The 16122-nt window shown below is 44.3% G+C and overlaps 1 protein-coding gene across 2 annotated transcripts in view; it reads right to left on the bottom strand.

Annotated features, from left to right (window-relative positions):
• Positions 1 to 16122, bottom strand: part of LOC118769571 (inactive ubiquitin carboxyl-terminal hydrolase 53-like) — a 45330-nt gene that overhangs the window by 22127 nt on the left and 7081 nt on the right. For both annotated transcript variants that reach the window (XM_036516716.1, XM_036516717.1), the window contains exons 2-10: positions 14032 to 14704; positions 11127 to 11219; positions 10842 to 10976; positions 8397 to 8510; positions 7553 to 7635; positions 7358 to 7463; positions 5691 to 5837; positions 4026 to 4175; positions 316 to 484 (exon numbers count right to left, since the gene is read on the bottom strand). In XM_036516716.1, coding sequence (XP_036372609.1) covers positions 316 to 484; positions 4026 to 4175; positions 5691 to 5837; positions 7358 to 7463; positions 7553 to 7635; positions 8397 to 8510; positions 10842 to 10976; positions 11127 to 11219; positions 14032 to 14175 — 1141 coding nt within the window. In that variant the 5' untranslated portion in view covers positions 14176 to 14704. The remainder of the gene's footprint in view (positions 1 to 315; positions 485 to 4025; positions 4176 to 5690; positions 5838 to 7357; positions 7464 to 7552; positions 7636 to 8396; positions 8511 to 10841; positions 10977 to 11126; positions 11220 to 14031; positions 14705 to 16122) is intronic.

Genomic DNA, 16122 nt, shown 5'->3' with positions numbered 1-16122 from the left:
CCTGGGACTCTCTGTTACACCTTTGAGGAGGACGCTTAACTTGCAGTGCTTTGGCAAATGTTCCACTTTATATATGGACTCTATGTAAGTAGCCCTGTAAAAAGGTAACTGCTAAGCAAATAAATTAAATTAATGAATAGACTATGAGCTTGGCCGCACAGTATTATTCAAATCATGACATTTACATTTCATTTATTAATTATATAGAGTACTAAGTTACTAAAAGTGACTGAAAAAGGCTTAAGATAACAATGTACATCTTGATTTATCTTCCTGCATTTGCATATGAGGAACATCCAACGGGAAGCGTCTCACCTGTGACCTCACCATTCACCGGGCTCTTGTAATGGGGCCACATGGTGGTCTGTCTGGGCGCGTCCTCGGTGGAGACCGCGCCTCCGTCAGGGTTTGTGTAAAACAGGAGCAGAGGCTGGAAGTGACCCCGGATACATTTAGAGGCCACATCTTTCCATTTGGAGCCGATCTACAACAGCAACATAAATACATTCAGAGGCCATGTTTTTCCATTTGCAGACAATCTACGCCAACAGCAGAGATACATTCAGAGGGCAACTTTTTCCATTTGGAGATAATCTACACCAACAGCAGAGATACATTTAGAGGCCGTGCTTTTCCATTTGGAGGTAATCCACTACAGAAGAAATATATTCAGAGGTCAAATTTTTTCCATTTATCTACAATAACAGAGGAGACATGAGAAGGAGTCAGAAGAGGAGTTCGTGACAACAGGAACATGCTGCCATAAAAAAGGAAGAAAAAAGACCAGAGGGAAAATTTCCATTCCTACATCTGTCTTTGTTTGGCATTGCCCCATAGAAGGCTAAGGTATTGTATTATCTGACATCTGCTTCAAAATTTATTAAGTAACTTTGAAAGAATTTATAGATAAATAAACAAGACATATTGCAGCACAATGCTTTGGCTTATGTGTTTTAAAATGTCACAAAAGTTTACTTGAGCCAAATGGATTTTCCTTAAAAGAGTACCTATGCCTATTTTTGGTATATTACAATCTTCTTATCATTTACCACGCATATGTATTTGGAACATCTGGTTAATTTGGATTTTTTATTGCAAGGAAATATCAGTAAATATTAGAAAATAACCCCCAAGGAAAGTGTTCAGTTGGACATCCCAAAACATGCTAAGTCAATGGCTGGATTTCAAAGCTGTCCCTTAAGCCCTTAAGCCCTAAGTGAGTGATTACTCTGTGTGACGTGACATGATATCAGAGCAATCATTCCAGGGCTGGTGAGCGCAAGGGGCCAAATAAGCAGAGGTTCCGGAACGTGCCGTCATCGGCACGACCCATTACCCTAAACCGTGCCCGACAGGACTCCACTGTTTGTGAGATGTTTGCGCACTGTCAGCTACAACAATCTTTGCCGGTGAGTCTGTCCAGATGGGACCAGCAGCTAATGGCTGAGGAACTTAAACCAACAAGTGTTTGGAAACTGGCTTACATTTGACTGTGGCTTACACGATGACTATGACCAGCAACTTGAGTTTAAAAGCAGAAGGTGAGACAATTGGAAGAGCTGACAAGTGCATACATGGACAGGCCATAAAAGATACACCAGGGCACAAGTATGAAAAGAAAAGAGCAGAAAGGATATGGAGTGGTTTTGGTAAACACAGCAGTATTATGTAGAACAAACAGCAAAAGCAGCATTTCCTTCCAGTTGAAACTGGATCAGAAAACCAGAGCCAAACAAAAGCCCCTTGAGTGTGAATGAAGCAATGCAGACAAGAGTGAGAGGCTGATAGCGTTTGTATATATGAAAAGACATAGAGAGAGGTTCCTGAATTAGGGAGCAAACTTAAGTTGATATTTCTGAAAACTACAGCACACGCTGTCCAAGGCTCAGAGCTTTGTCTTCACGTATCAGTGTGCCTTAGCATCACTGTCGTTGTGCATGTCTGTGCTGCAAAACTGGTCACTATTCCTATCGAGTTAAAAAGGAAATGAACCTGGAGTGGCAGTGTCTACTGCTCATGATCATTATATATTCACTTCTTCATTTACTTAATATGAGCATGCTAACTGACATTGTAACACATCTGTAGCTAAATAAATATGTTTAAATTGTCTGGACAGCAATGTATGAACCATTTAAAATGAACACATTGAAGCTAAGTGATTGTGAGTTCATTGGGGAAATTATTAAATTATTTGTTTTCTTTCATATTTTTGTTTAACATGTATCCTCTTGAGTTGTATACAACAGCAGATCACAATGCCTGCCAGAAACATTGTTGCCCCCTCATGTCCACAGATGTCTATGGTACCTCGTCCCAAAGCTCCCTTCCCCAAAGTTGGCATCGCGTCTCCCTTCATCTGGGGGCTTATCTGAAGGCTTGTTCTGTGCTAACTTCTCAGTCCGGCTAAGGACCGGGACGTCCCGTAACATTGGGGGCATGTCAGTTCCAGACTCCCACAATGAGGGCTTAAGGGCTTAAGAGATAACTCTGGCCTGCATCCAAAGGCCCTTTCAAGGCTGAATTATAAAATGCTTGGTATGTCCAGCTAAACACTTACCCCATTTTGTTTTCTCTCTCAAGGGAATGCATTTCATTTTAAGGAGTACCAAGAAAAACCACATCAGTCATTTCCAGTGTCTGGAATGGTCGCTATGCAACACACCAAGGTCTAGCATGCCATAAGGTGTTTCAGCACAGGGAAAACATGGGAAGGGAGTGATGTAAAGAGACTACGCCTACAAGTGCTGACCCCGGATCACTATCAGTTGTTTTTCACATATGGTTGTGATTTGGATCAAGGATGTGTAAGCTGATCCTGGATCAGTCACAGGGTGCATTATTAGCAAACCATAACTATTTTCACTGAGTGGCTCTTATGACTTTTCACAACACATAACCACACAGTTTGCTTCTGTTGACATATGTCTGAGAGAAAAACGAACATTTAAAATGCTATTTATATTAGTATTGTTAAAATGACTACAGCTATATATAATAAAAAACACAGCAAAAGTGAATGCTTTACTCCAGCTACAGTGAGCCTGCTAAAGACCTGTACCACCAGACACAGCTTTTGGGTGGAGCACCAGCGATTATTTAAGGTTGTGATAATGTTGCGAGGATGTTTCGTGTTTATTTCTGTGGTCTCCCAGTCATTCTCTCACCACTGATGAGTGCCACCTCTTAATTAAGATAAAAGTGCTGCACCTTCAGCTTTCAGCTTGCCTCTTCTTGCCTGTTTAACAGGGTAGTAATAAATACCTGATTGGATTGCTCCTTTTTTATGTTACTGTATTAAGATCTCTGGGTAATGAACCGTGCTTTTCAAGGGTTCATTTAAAGGGTATCTAGGTCACTTATAAAACAATTACATTACTTCATCTTTCAATCATCAAGTTAAGCTTATGCATCAGTATGAGGTTGAAATAAAGTTTTAGTCCTTGGACCAATAAAATACATCTAAAATTAAACTTGAATATTTGTTTGGATATACTGAACAAACTAGCCTGCTTTGGGACATTTTTTTTTCAATTAAGCATACAGTCAAACCATTTCAAGATCAAAAAAAGACAAGTTTTAAGGTTATAATATGTGTGGGAGTTTGCTGAACTACAGGCTTACCAGTCCAGGCAATGAAGCAGGTGGCCTTTTTCACTTATAGGAAATGCCACTTAGTTTGAATATACGGCTGACCTATGCAAAGCACCACTGCATTTCTGTGTCGATTCCCAGATGGGGCAGTTCTGTCATACCCTTGAGCCAGGAAATTAATTGCTGCCGTAAATATTCAGATGCATAAATGGCCACTATCTAAAGAAAATATGATGCTATATAAGTCACTCTGAACAAAGGGACCTGCTTAACACTTTATAAGTAATAGTGGTAGTAATAATAGTAGTATTAATAAGAATGATAATGGTAATCCCAGTTAACCACCACAGACCTGCTTATGAAAAAAAGAAAACACACCTTGATTGGTAGCTCATCAATAAGAACCTGGCTGCCGCTGGTCTGACACCCACCTCTTTGACGGTGGCATCGTCGAACAGGACCCACTTGGCCGACTTGGTGTGGTAGGCAAAAGTGCAGTAGTGTCGGCTGGAGAAACAGATCATGCCAACCAGGTCCAGCTCGCTCCGCTTGGCGCTTTCATCCGTGACCCGGTAAAAGAGCTGTGGGGACACAGGTGACCAGATTAAGGGCTCGCCGGATACAGCGCAGTGTCCTCACCCAAATCCGTAATTCACACAGCTAATGTCTTCCAAAAGCCCGCCAATGGCAGCGGTCACGTTCACTGAGCCACACCATCCAGAAATGGTAACATCACTGTTAATGGTAGTATTTAACCCCACAATGTACAGTAATCTCCTAATACCGGAGAACCCTTACCAGCAATAGAATAACACTGCTTCACCATTACAGACAGCTGCTGTACCCTTGGGCAAGGTACTTTCCCAACAATTGCCTCAGTAAATATCCAGCTGTATCACTGGTTAACATTGTATAAAAACTGTAACTGATTTAAGTCGCTCTGGAGAAGAGCGTCCGCTACATGCTAATAATGTAATGTAATGTAAATCTACCATTATTGTAATACAGTGCACATGTATCCTAGGTCAGTATGTGCTTAAGTCTGTTACTTTTGGTGACATCACCCCCTGGAGTCAAAATAAGAGTTCGAACAGTCACCCAAGCCCCCCCCCCCCACATGTGTGGGACATGGGTCTTCAGTGCAGTCACCTTATCCTGCCTTTCGGAAGTTGTGTCCCACTGTCAATGGAGACGTGCGTTTAGTCCCCACACGGGACACGGGGGTCACAGACAGGAAGGGAGACGCACTCGTCACACATTCCTGCTGGGACACGGAAGTCTGGAGCTAAGTCACGTCAACCCCTGAGGGTCCCAATGACCGCATGCCCCAGGCCGTTTAGGGAACAGCAGGAACACCGGGGCCAGTCGGCCCTTTGCTTGGCCCACGCACTTCCCCAACATAAATCCCACAAATGAAAACGCGTGACAACTACAATAAACACACACCCACGCCCCAGTGGCGAGCTGACGCAGACCAATAAGTGAAAAAGCTTATCTGGAACAAAAGAATACACAACACCATCAACGACAACAATAGAAAACACTTGGGTCAGCCATCCTACCCATTTTGCGCAATGCTAAGATTTTTATTTGTGGCAATTTAAAGCCACTGCAGCTTAAATCTGGCCAGTCGGGTAATCTACCAGTCAAATCTCAGAGGCAAAGATTATTCCTGTTTGTTCAGTAAACATGTTCTAATCCCGCTGGTGTTTTTAGGCCCCTTCAGACTTTCTTCATATCCTGTTAAAAATAAGTCCAACCAGCTAAGATGTCCACTGTTGAATATTACTTGTAGCTGTTTTTTCTACCAAAAAATGTTCTTGAAATTAGCAACCATGAACAGGACTGAGCAGTCCAAGTGATGCTTCAGAAAGCCCCAAACGGTTAAAATATACTAAGTTTTCAAACACTGGTGAAGTGTGTCATTGCTTTTGCTATATTGCATAGTAATGTAACACAGTTGGAATTTGGATGGAGACTGGCTCTGTGGTGACTGACCCGCTCTGAGACGGCACTGTTCTGTGTGAGAGCGTGCACTGTGTCCGGTACCGCGAGCTGAAAGGTTGCAGGAAATGACGGCGTGCGCGCACTCTCACCCCGGAGAGATTCAGGTGGGGGCCCAGGGAGCGGATGACGTCCTCGGTGAGGTCGGATTGCTCGGCGTCCCACACGAAGCCGATGGTGACGATCTCCGGGCAGTTCATCAGCACGCGTCGGATCTTGATGCTCTCCCCGCAGTTACTCTGTACAGAGGGGGGGGGGGGGGGGCGTGGGAAAGCTCGGGTCAGCGGGAAAGCAGGACACGCCACTGAAACACGGCCCGCTCAAAGTACATTTCAGCTCTATGATAAACAACACCATTTACAATGCTGTTTACAATGAAGGCAAACAACTGCTAATATGAATCACTTTGCCGTTTAAACCCTCTTTGGATATTTATCTTAAATTTCAGCTGTGATCATTTGTAGCCACAGTATAATTTATGTGTGTAATATTGCCCTAATATTAGTATATTGCGTGCTGGTATTCATAAACAGAAAGGTTTGCTTGCATACATATCAATGTCTCTTAATTTTTCTTTGTAACCCAAAGGACTTGCAAGACAAAGATTGCCAGTTTGATTCCCAGGTGTGGCACTGCTGTTGTACCATTGAACAAGGTACTTAACCTGCACTGCCTCAGAAAAGTATCCAGCTGCATGACTGCATGATATGCAAGTCACATGTGCATGTTAAGTAAATAAGGTGATGTGTGATACTGTGCACATACAGAGAGATTTCCATCTTCCACATAGCCAACACACACACCGACACCCTCAATGCTTCATTCACACCGAAGTAACATTACCACGGCACAAGCAACATCACAGAAATATTACACGTTCATGGGAAGAACACAGCAAAACGTTGCTTCTTCAAAGGTGTGCTGAAGTCAGCAAAAATAACCTATAGCTTAGATCACATCTTTCTAAAGCACAATCATGCGAACTGTTTCCAATCCCACAATGCTCTGTGTTGGGTTTCGTGACGCGCAGTCCTGGAACTGTCTCGCAGGTGCTGTGTGCAAAGCCCCTGGGGCGACCAAAGGTGAGCTGCCGCTCCGCAGTTGCCGACGGAGATGCCAGGACAGCCGCGGATAAGCCGGACGGGCTATTTATATCCCTGCACAAGAACAGCAGCCTTTCCATCCAGCCCTGCTCAAACACAATGTCACAGCTGGGCGCTGGGAGAGAGCTCAACACGGGGTTTAGATTGATTTAACTGCGCAACTCAGTGCAAATCCCCCTTTTCTGTGTTTTCTGCAAAGTCTGGTAGGGGATTCACCATGAGAGAATGCATGTCAAAAGTACTTTGTGCCATGTTTCAGTCTGAGATTACACAGAGCATCAGCCCACCCCATGGATGTCATTGTACTGCAGTGGGGTCTGGTGCTTTGAACTGCCACAGGCCAGTAGCAAACAATGCAAATGCTTTTTAATGTCTTTTACAGTTCTGTTTTCTTAAGAATGAATGACATGACAAAAGTGAAAGTTAATACTTTCGAGGACACATCCATCTGGACCATGAAAGTGAAGTCCACTACCTCGACTTTCTCCCCACATGCACACAAACAATATGACTCATGCCATCTGTTTTCAAGAGCTCACCTCCAGCGAAACACGTGTTTCCAAAAGAGGAAACTGACACGGTTTCGTGACGCTGCGAAGGCAGCGGGAGCCAATTAAAATCACCCAACCCGAACAGGCAGTGATATAGCCGCCTACCGGGCAGTTTCTGAGGTCCCCGATGGTGCTTGCTGCCTGCAGCAGCTCCCCGAACATGTCCGACCTGTGCCTCTCGCTCTTCTCCAGCGCGCGGTCCACCTGTTGGCTGGGAGACAGGAAGAGAGAGGGCGAGCCCTGTATGACTCAGGCCGGAGGAGAGGGAGGCCCTGCTGAGCTGTGTGGAGCGTGACTTACCAGAGGGCAGTGGTGGAGACGTAATGCACCAACTGTGTGAAAGGCAGGGGGTCGGAGGAAGCTCCACAGCTACGGCACACAGACTGCAAGACAGGCAACCAAACACTGCCATTAGCAAGGCAGCGACAAGCTACGCATCAGTAACCCCACATGCAGGGTGACCTCAGCCCTGCCTTCCTTTGAGGTCAACACTGTGGGGAAGAGTGGAAAACATCCAGTCTCCTTTCCAATTTCTTAGCTCTTGTTGTATGAAAATGACCTCACCTAGTGCTATTGGCCTTTAAATATTCCTGTACTCATTCTGTTTCAATACGCCTTTCAAGAAGTCTGTATGAGACTCAAATGCTGAGGCTTTGTCACACACTGCTGACACCAGCTACTGAGCAAATCTCTGATCTCACCCAATGCTAAGGGGTAGCTCCATTCACGGCACTTATCTCTGAGTGCTGACTGACTCTCAAATGCAGAGGAAATTTATTTAACCTTACAGCTATTCTTTATGTCTGACAACCCCCTGCTGCTGATGCTTGGCACCAATCTGCAACACTGCTGACTATAAACAGCTCAGTATGGGAGTCATTTGTGCCTCTTGTTTTTGGCTTGCATTCAGTCTTAGACCTCCATGCAATCTAACTACAATGCAAGAACTCCCAGTTTGACATTAACTGAGGGTACTGAATTTGGGTGTTCTTCAAAGTGATTTTCCAGTTTTGTGACTGCTGAACTTGACGAAAAATCTAATACTTTTGAACTGCACTAAGCATATACAGAATAGAAGCCTTCAAGCAAATTTTAAAGGAAGTCAGGGATGTGAAAGACTGGGATAGGAAGACAACTTCCTCACCTGCTCGTAGAGCGCAATGGCAAACTTCTGATGGGTGATGCAAGACTTGGAGGTGCAGACGTCCGCCTCCGCGTCCGACACGACGTGAAGATGGATACGCTCCAGAATGTTCTCCTGTCACCCACACGGACAAACAGGAAGAGCAGATTAGCACGCAGCCACAGCGGCTCAAGAATAGCTTCTTTTTCAAAGGTCAGCTTTTTCATGTTTTGTTACCCAAATGTCCCACGTGTTTCAGCTCCTTCATTACACAGCGGTCTCTGTGGCCAAAGCAGCATGCTGTCGCACAGAATGTTCTGGGCTGAGCCGTTAATAGTCAAGTATGGAAAGTAAACATGGTGATCGTGTGTAAACTGAGCGCGCTCAATGTCAAATTTGCTCAGCGTCTATTTACCTCAGCCTTCTTTGCCTTCTGGCGTTGACGGACGACAAAGAGTGGCTTCTGTTTTAGCAGGGGAATTTGTATTGGTATTCCAGAAAGTGGGCTCAACCATGTCAATCTAGCATCAATGTTAGAAGGTGAACAACTGACCATAACATCATACCTTGGTGGATCCTTATTAAAAAACCCACGCAAAGAGAAAATCAGTCTGTCTCTCTATGTTCATATACCACAAAGAATTTTGTCCTAAATATTACATAATAAATCAATACAGAAGTAACATTTTTTCCTGACAGTAAACGTGTCTTGCTAAAATTACGAGTATAGGAAGGGAAATGATGGGTATGTATTATGCATGATTGTGGGATCTGCCAACGGAATTGTGATGAATTCATTGTTTACTGGCTTGGCAACTTCATCAGAACCATCCTCCATTTTTGGTTACACTCCATGTCTTTGCTCTCCACCAATCACCGTGCTGTCCAGTTTCAATCCCCTGTTGACTCATTCAACAGCAAGGAATTCACCTCTGAAGACCTGCTGTGCTCTCTAAGCAATGATTGTCCATACAAACAAGATAAACATGAGTTACCCTGCCAACATCCATCATCCTCAATCATGTAGCCCTTCATTTACACCTTATACATAAACATAACATGCTCTCATGAATGCTATGGTATACTGTAGCACCTTGATGTCAAAATGCTATTAAGTTCTAATGTTATGGCACAAAAGAAAATCAGAGAACACTGATACACTCAAAGGGTGTTCTCAAAGGCTAATTAATAGGATTGCGTTTCAAAAGAAATTGTTTAGCTGTGCCAATAACACATGGTAAAACGTTAAGTGCTGATATGCAAGCCAGCGGGCATTTTGTCAAAAAGAAGTGTTGGATAAACATTAGAGGAGACGTGGCAAATATCTCAGTAATCAGAATGAAAAAATGTGATGTGCATGAAGACCAATATTATCACAGTAGATCAAAGAGTGCCTGGAATGGCTCCCAAAAAGCATAAACCCAGGATATTGTTTGTTGTCCATATAACACATTTGTAAGGGCAACCTTCCTGATACGTGCTTGGCACAGCCAAGCTGTCACTGTAGTTCCACACACACATCATAAAATGATAAGCTTCAGTTTTAAAAGAAAGTCTCAAATAAAGATAACACCCTTCCACGGCTTTTAATCCAAAGGAAGGTAAGATGTAACAGACTCTTAAAGATACTCTCCATTAAAATATTCTGAAATAAATCCACTGTTTGAAAAATGAATTGTGGCTTCCCTTCTTGTGCTTACATAACCATTTTTTCCTGCTTTCTGTCCTCCTATGTACTTAAACAGTCCTATTATGCATGTGTTTTCTCTGTATATACATGACAGCTCTACTATTGTTCCCTTCAGCATGATATAGGCTTGCAATCTCCTTGTTTTTCATTATCTCTATTGCAGTGTTCTGCATTCACAATGTTATGTAATAAGATTACTTTACACAGCCAGGTTACTTTGAGTTTGCAATGATGTGTTTGTGTGTATTTCTCAGTCACAAGTATATTATATGTGAAATAGAAAATAAAATTTACACTAAAATCAAAACTTTCAAAATACATACTTTACACACCCACTAGGGCATTTAAACACTGGGGAAAACACCAGTCTGCCCTTTGCACTAGTATTACCTAAGTGAGTTTTGATAATAAAGGCTGTGATTGTGCATTTGAATTATTCCTGTGGTTTGTGCTACTGCTGACAAAGGACTAGTAGCCATCTGAAGTGGTTCATTGACAAGGCTCTACTTCCGTTAGCCAGGGCAGTTGTGGGATGAAACGTGTGACATTATGTAACACAACATGGTCACGTTGGACGGCCTTGTTTAGAGTTTCAGGAGAGCGCTCCCCTCACCACGACCTTGCCGATCAGATTGTAACAGCACGTCCCCTTTCTGTGCCCCTCCCCCCCACGTCTCTGCCCTTAAGACAAGCACCAGGCACCCGGGCAACACTGCCCATGCTAAGGTCAAGGTTACCACGGTGGGAGGGGGAGGAGGGTTGGTGGGTAGACTCACGAAACACTCTGCCGCGTCGTCCATCAGGCCCAGCTGAAAGCGCTGCTCGTCTTTGAAGGTCTCGGCCAGGGCGTGGCGCAGGTTGTCCGACGGCAGGGCCCGCTCCCGGCTGTGCTGGAACTGGGTGAAGATGCTCTGTGTGGAGGGTCGGGGGGACACAAATGCTGCTTCAAACAGGGGTCCACTGCTAAACAGTGCCACGCTACACTGTACGCTTTCTTCCCTGAAGTTAAGCACTAACGGCACAGAAAAAAGGGCGCTTGCTGAAGCATGGAGGGGGCTGACCTTCAGAGCGCAGAAGATGCAGGCGTCCCCGAGGCAGAAGTGACCAGGAAGCTGTCGCAGGCTCCGTCGGAAGATGTCCAGCTGCCACAGGACCTGCATGGGGGGAAAGAACAGCTGCCTTCATCTTGTACCAGGCATAGCCTGAAAACTTCACCATAATGGTCCTTCTTACTGTGTACTTACACAGCAGTGCTTACACCAATTTCACCATTAAAACACTTTTCAGTGTAGACCGGGCTGTTCTGATAATGGTCTTTACAACTAAAATGTTAGCTGCTGTCTTAATGAAGGAAAACTGTGATTCGTACTAGAGGGTGACCGTAACTGTCCATCCTTTTTTACTGAATGCACCCAGCAGTTTGTACAGGTACAAGTTTTTACATTATCGGTGAGAACCTGGGCTTTCCTGGCCTGAAGCACAATGTGAATTCCTCTTCAAATGATCAAAAAATGTTTCATTTCACTGTCACTGACCTATTGGCTGTAAGACTTAGAGAAGTGCTGCCTGAATCATTGTTGCTCTTTCTTAGAGGACAGTGGGTTGAGTGACAGTACAGCTAGCATCCAGAGGTCACAGTCAAACAGGGGAGAAGTTCTGCTTGTGTGAGCATTTTTCACTCCAAGGATGTCTCATCGTCAGTGACCGGCACTGGGCGTGACATATCTGGACACCTCGACCAGGGCAGAAAGCAGTTGGCAATTCCACACCCACACACACACCCGGTCAACAAGCAGGTAAAAACAAGCCAAATTTCCTGGCATTCACTGACCAAAACATCTCAAATATGTACTCAAATAATATAGCCAATCCACTGACGGACACTAAAGGAGAAAGGAGGAACATTTATTGATGGCACACTTGGCTTGGAAGTAGCCTGCTTGGAGAAGAATAAGGTAAAAACACAGAGTGTGCACCTGAATGCTGGTACAACTCAAAAAGAGTCACCACGTTCCGTATGATGGTTTTAGACCCACATGAGCAGTCATCAGCTTTCTGCCAATTGTACAGTCTATACATGACCACTCTTTGCAATTCAAGTCTTTCTCTTTGTCATATTTACTTGCCTTTTGAGCATCTATAGAAGGTGCACAGTAGTGGAGAGAGTTAAAGATCCTGCAATTTTCCTATCATGGAACCCCGGCACTGTGGGACGGGTGATTATGTAAGCCAAGGGTGGATGCCCCCCTGAGAACTTAGGCAGGAGGTCTGTCGTTTCACTTGGCTGACCAGACGCTCACCCGGGGCTAAGATTAAGGCCAGAGAGGAACAAAACTCGCGCTGCCTTTTGTAAAGATAATGTAAGATGTCACCGTGACAGAACATCCTGTTGCGTCACAGAGGGCGGGTGGCGTGGGGGGGTGTTTACCGTCTTGGGTGTCCTGCCGTGCGAGGACAGGCACAGCAGGGACACAGAGATTGCAACAGGGGAAATGCTCTTCCATTCCACGCTCTTTTGCCATTTGTTCCAGCCGATAATGAAACGATGTACATTACAGTACGACATGTCATTACGTGTCTAATCTACAAGTAGAAACATCTCATTAATATTAAAAATATACAATGGCTCAAGGGAAAGTAACCGTCCACAGTGAATGCTGAATATTTTTGTTTGAAATACAACATATGTATATTTCAGTTTGAAATATTGCATCTGTATGTATGCATTTGTGGTTAGGGAGGAACAAATAAGGGAGGTAGACACCTCATTCCATTGGATAATTATTTTTAACCCGTTTTTGACTGTTTTGCAGCTGTCATGCAGGTAAGGACCCCCCCCCCCCCCCCAATATTTATTTATTATATATTTTATCTTGACAATGTACTTTAGAGAAAGTATTTTGGAACACACAATATAGTGAAAATATGTAAATTATTGTCATTTTGGTATATTGCAACATATTTCTGTTTTGCTGAACACCATATTTGTCAATACATTATAACAGTAGTAGCTTTGCCTTTGTGCACTTCATGTGAAATCGTTGCTGATCTTGGGTATAACCATAATGTTTTAATATATATATTGCAAAACAGTGAAACTGCCACATTACACACAAATACAACGGCTGCACCCCTGATAGAGTATTCCTTATTAATATTGGCAAGGTAATGAAACATAAAAAGCAGGTTTTGGGCCATCATAGCTGAGAACACATGGGTGAAACCATTAATTCGTACCCGGCCCAGGCCCAAGCACAACACAAAATAACCGAAGGAAGGACTGTACCATTCCTACACAATACCAACACATACCCTGAAGTGAAGCTCCCATGTATAATGGATGGGATTAAATGCACATAGTTAATTAAGTTAATTAGCAATCACAATTTATGACAGATCCTCCCCTCGTGGCCTCCCTCAAAGGACTCCCGCAGATAGGCTCCCTTGTATTAGTAGGACTGAGTCTTTGGACAAAGAGGCTGAGAGAAAAGGCTGCCAAGAAACATCCAGTAAATGCCCTGCTAAGTTAATGAGCGGATGAGCAGCAAGCTGAAAGGGGGAAGACTAACCTACCAACTAATTAGTGGTTAAAATGCACCTAAGAAACTAATCAAAGGCAGAAAACAATATCAAACTATCAGATAGTCACTGTATGACCTTTGCAGTGATAAGCTACATGCTGTGACAACACAGCTTAACGCAAAAACAGAAATTCATAAAAATGGTATGTAGCGGTATTTGTCATCAGTTTAAAGGGAATTTCTCTGCCTCCTCTGTAGTTCATTGGCCTCAACCATATGTATGGGAGAATGGATTCATATGCCTATGCAAATAGATATATAGTGTATATGGGCATTCTCTGCCTGGGTTGTAAAGGGTACTGTTTGGCAGTTATCTAAGAGTCGAACAAGGATGACAAGTTGTGGAAATTTCAGAAAGATCCTCAGACCCCGCAGATGCACTCACCTGCACAGCACTGTTGAGGAAGCAGCTGTTCTGGCCGGGCTCGTTCAGCAGGCCTTTGGTGAGAGCCAGAGACATCATGCTTCCCGGCTGGTAGGACTTCCCCAGATTGCCTCCCGGCCTCTTGAAGAGCTTGACCCATGCCATTGGGCGGAGGGAGGCGCCCCCGCGATAGAGGAGTGACTCAGCCAAGCAGGGAGAGGGAGCCGTCACTGAGGTCGGACCGTGCGTCAGCTGGGAGCATTGGAGGTCGGAGGGGACTCCAGCACGGGCTGTCCCGTCTCACGTCGGCCGCCGCCAGGTCCTGTGCGCCAAACTACTGTGGCAGTGAGTCAAACAATTCCGGAAGTTCCTCTTAGAAATGGCAATCTCAAACTTTCAAAGCTACCTCACTGGTGGAGATGTCTCTTGAGCACAAAGTCTACAACACGCACGGCAATAATCCAAGGGCTTAAAACTGCTGTCGATCTTCCCATAGCTTGCATTCTGACAGTCACTCGCCCCATCCGGTGTTCGGAGGGGGTGTCCGCTGCCCAGGTACAAACGGGGAACGGGGCGTGCTGGTTGAGGAGCCGAAGGGCTTCATCGCTCAGGGTCCAAGGAGCCAGCACCAGGCTCATTCATGCAGAAGCTCTGGATCTGCAGCTCTGAACACAGGACATCAACAGGGCCAAACCTATGGAGAGGGAGGGGAGGAAAAGACAAAGCGCCAAATCAGGGTATATCAAACAAAATAGAAAGTGGTCATCCTCTCTACAGTCTATCAGTCCCTGATGTTCTCTGGCCCAAAGCAAACAAAAAAAGATCTCATAAGTGAGAAACATACGACACACAAAGCTAAATCATCCACACACTTCTATGCTTATGAACCATTCAGAGATAGCATGCGTGTGGAGCACCCCGTGGTTGTGCTAACTGGTACATTTGCCGAGCCGACGACTTCAATTAAATTGGTGGACATGTACAGAACCAATGTGGCTAAGCGGGTGTGGAGATGTGCTTGTAACCACAGAGCTGCAGCTTTGGCTCCCAGGTGGGGCACTGAACCTGACCTGCTTTAGTAAATAGAGGTAGGTGCCAAGCCAAAGAAAAAAACTATTACATTTAAATGAAAATAATGTTGTTTCCCTTTTTATTTAAATTTGATTTGAAGAAGAAACACAAATGATATCTAGGTATTACACTGAGCTGAATTAAAGGTCAAACAGTAAAATCTTGGCCAGGAATGTAGAGCAATAGTGAACCAAACTAAATTTGGCATGGAACATCAAAATGGAATGCAAAATTACAGCAAATGAATCTCAGATGACATTCATATCCTGTAAGCTATATTGTCAAGCATTATCAAAAATTATTAAAGACAAGCTAGTGGTTTGTACAATAAATTAATTGTAGCATATAAAGACACTACACTTTTATGCATTATTTTCCTAGTCATGCTTCAACTGCCCAATAAGTTACGAAGGCCAAAGTCACGGACATGAAATAGCAATCTAACAACTGACTGTATGTTTCGGAGTCTGTTGCATATTCAAGATTTTAACCCATTCTCCATTTTATTGACCAGGACTTGGTTTTGAGTGTGGCTTCTGACCTAAATGTTGCACCGCGCTTTCCTTGGAACTGCTGAGTTGAAGGTTAAGTGAGATTGGGAACCAGGCCAGGCCATAATATCATTGCTCTGGTCCAGTGCGACGGCTTTTCCTGGGCCTGTCTAACACCATCACTCTGAAGTCCCTCTGCAGCTCTGCTCCAGTGCGGCCGGTCGCAGCGGAGGCGCGGCAAAGCCCAGGCTAATCCATCACCGGAGTGTGACCACCGCAGACTTAGCGTGTCGGGCCACACCTTCGATGGCACCCTTTACTTCACCGCGCTTGCCCACACTCGAGTGAGTGGCTGGACGGAACACACCCAGATTTTTTTCTCCCTAATCCAATTCAAGCCACTGGCACTCTCTATTGAGCATCTTATGTTTTCAGTCATGTGTAAAGTTTTGCACACTTAAGTTTAAGATGTCCTGTACTTGCTTTTCGGTAAGCGTGAAAACCACTTTGATTTCTGTATAACTTGTTTAACCAATTATCCACTTCCTGT

Source organism: Megalops cyprinoides, chromosome 22 (assembly GCF_013368585.1).
Source record: "Megalops cyprinoides isolate fMegCyp1 chromosome 22, fMegCyp1.pri, whole genome shotgun sequence".
NCBI lineage: Eukaryota > Metazoa > Chordata > Actinopteri > Elopiformes > Megalopidae > Megalops > Megalops cyprinoides.
This window is presented reverse-complemented; position numbering and strand designations above follow the sequence as displayed.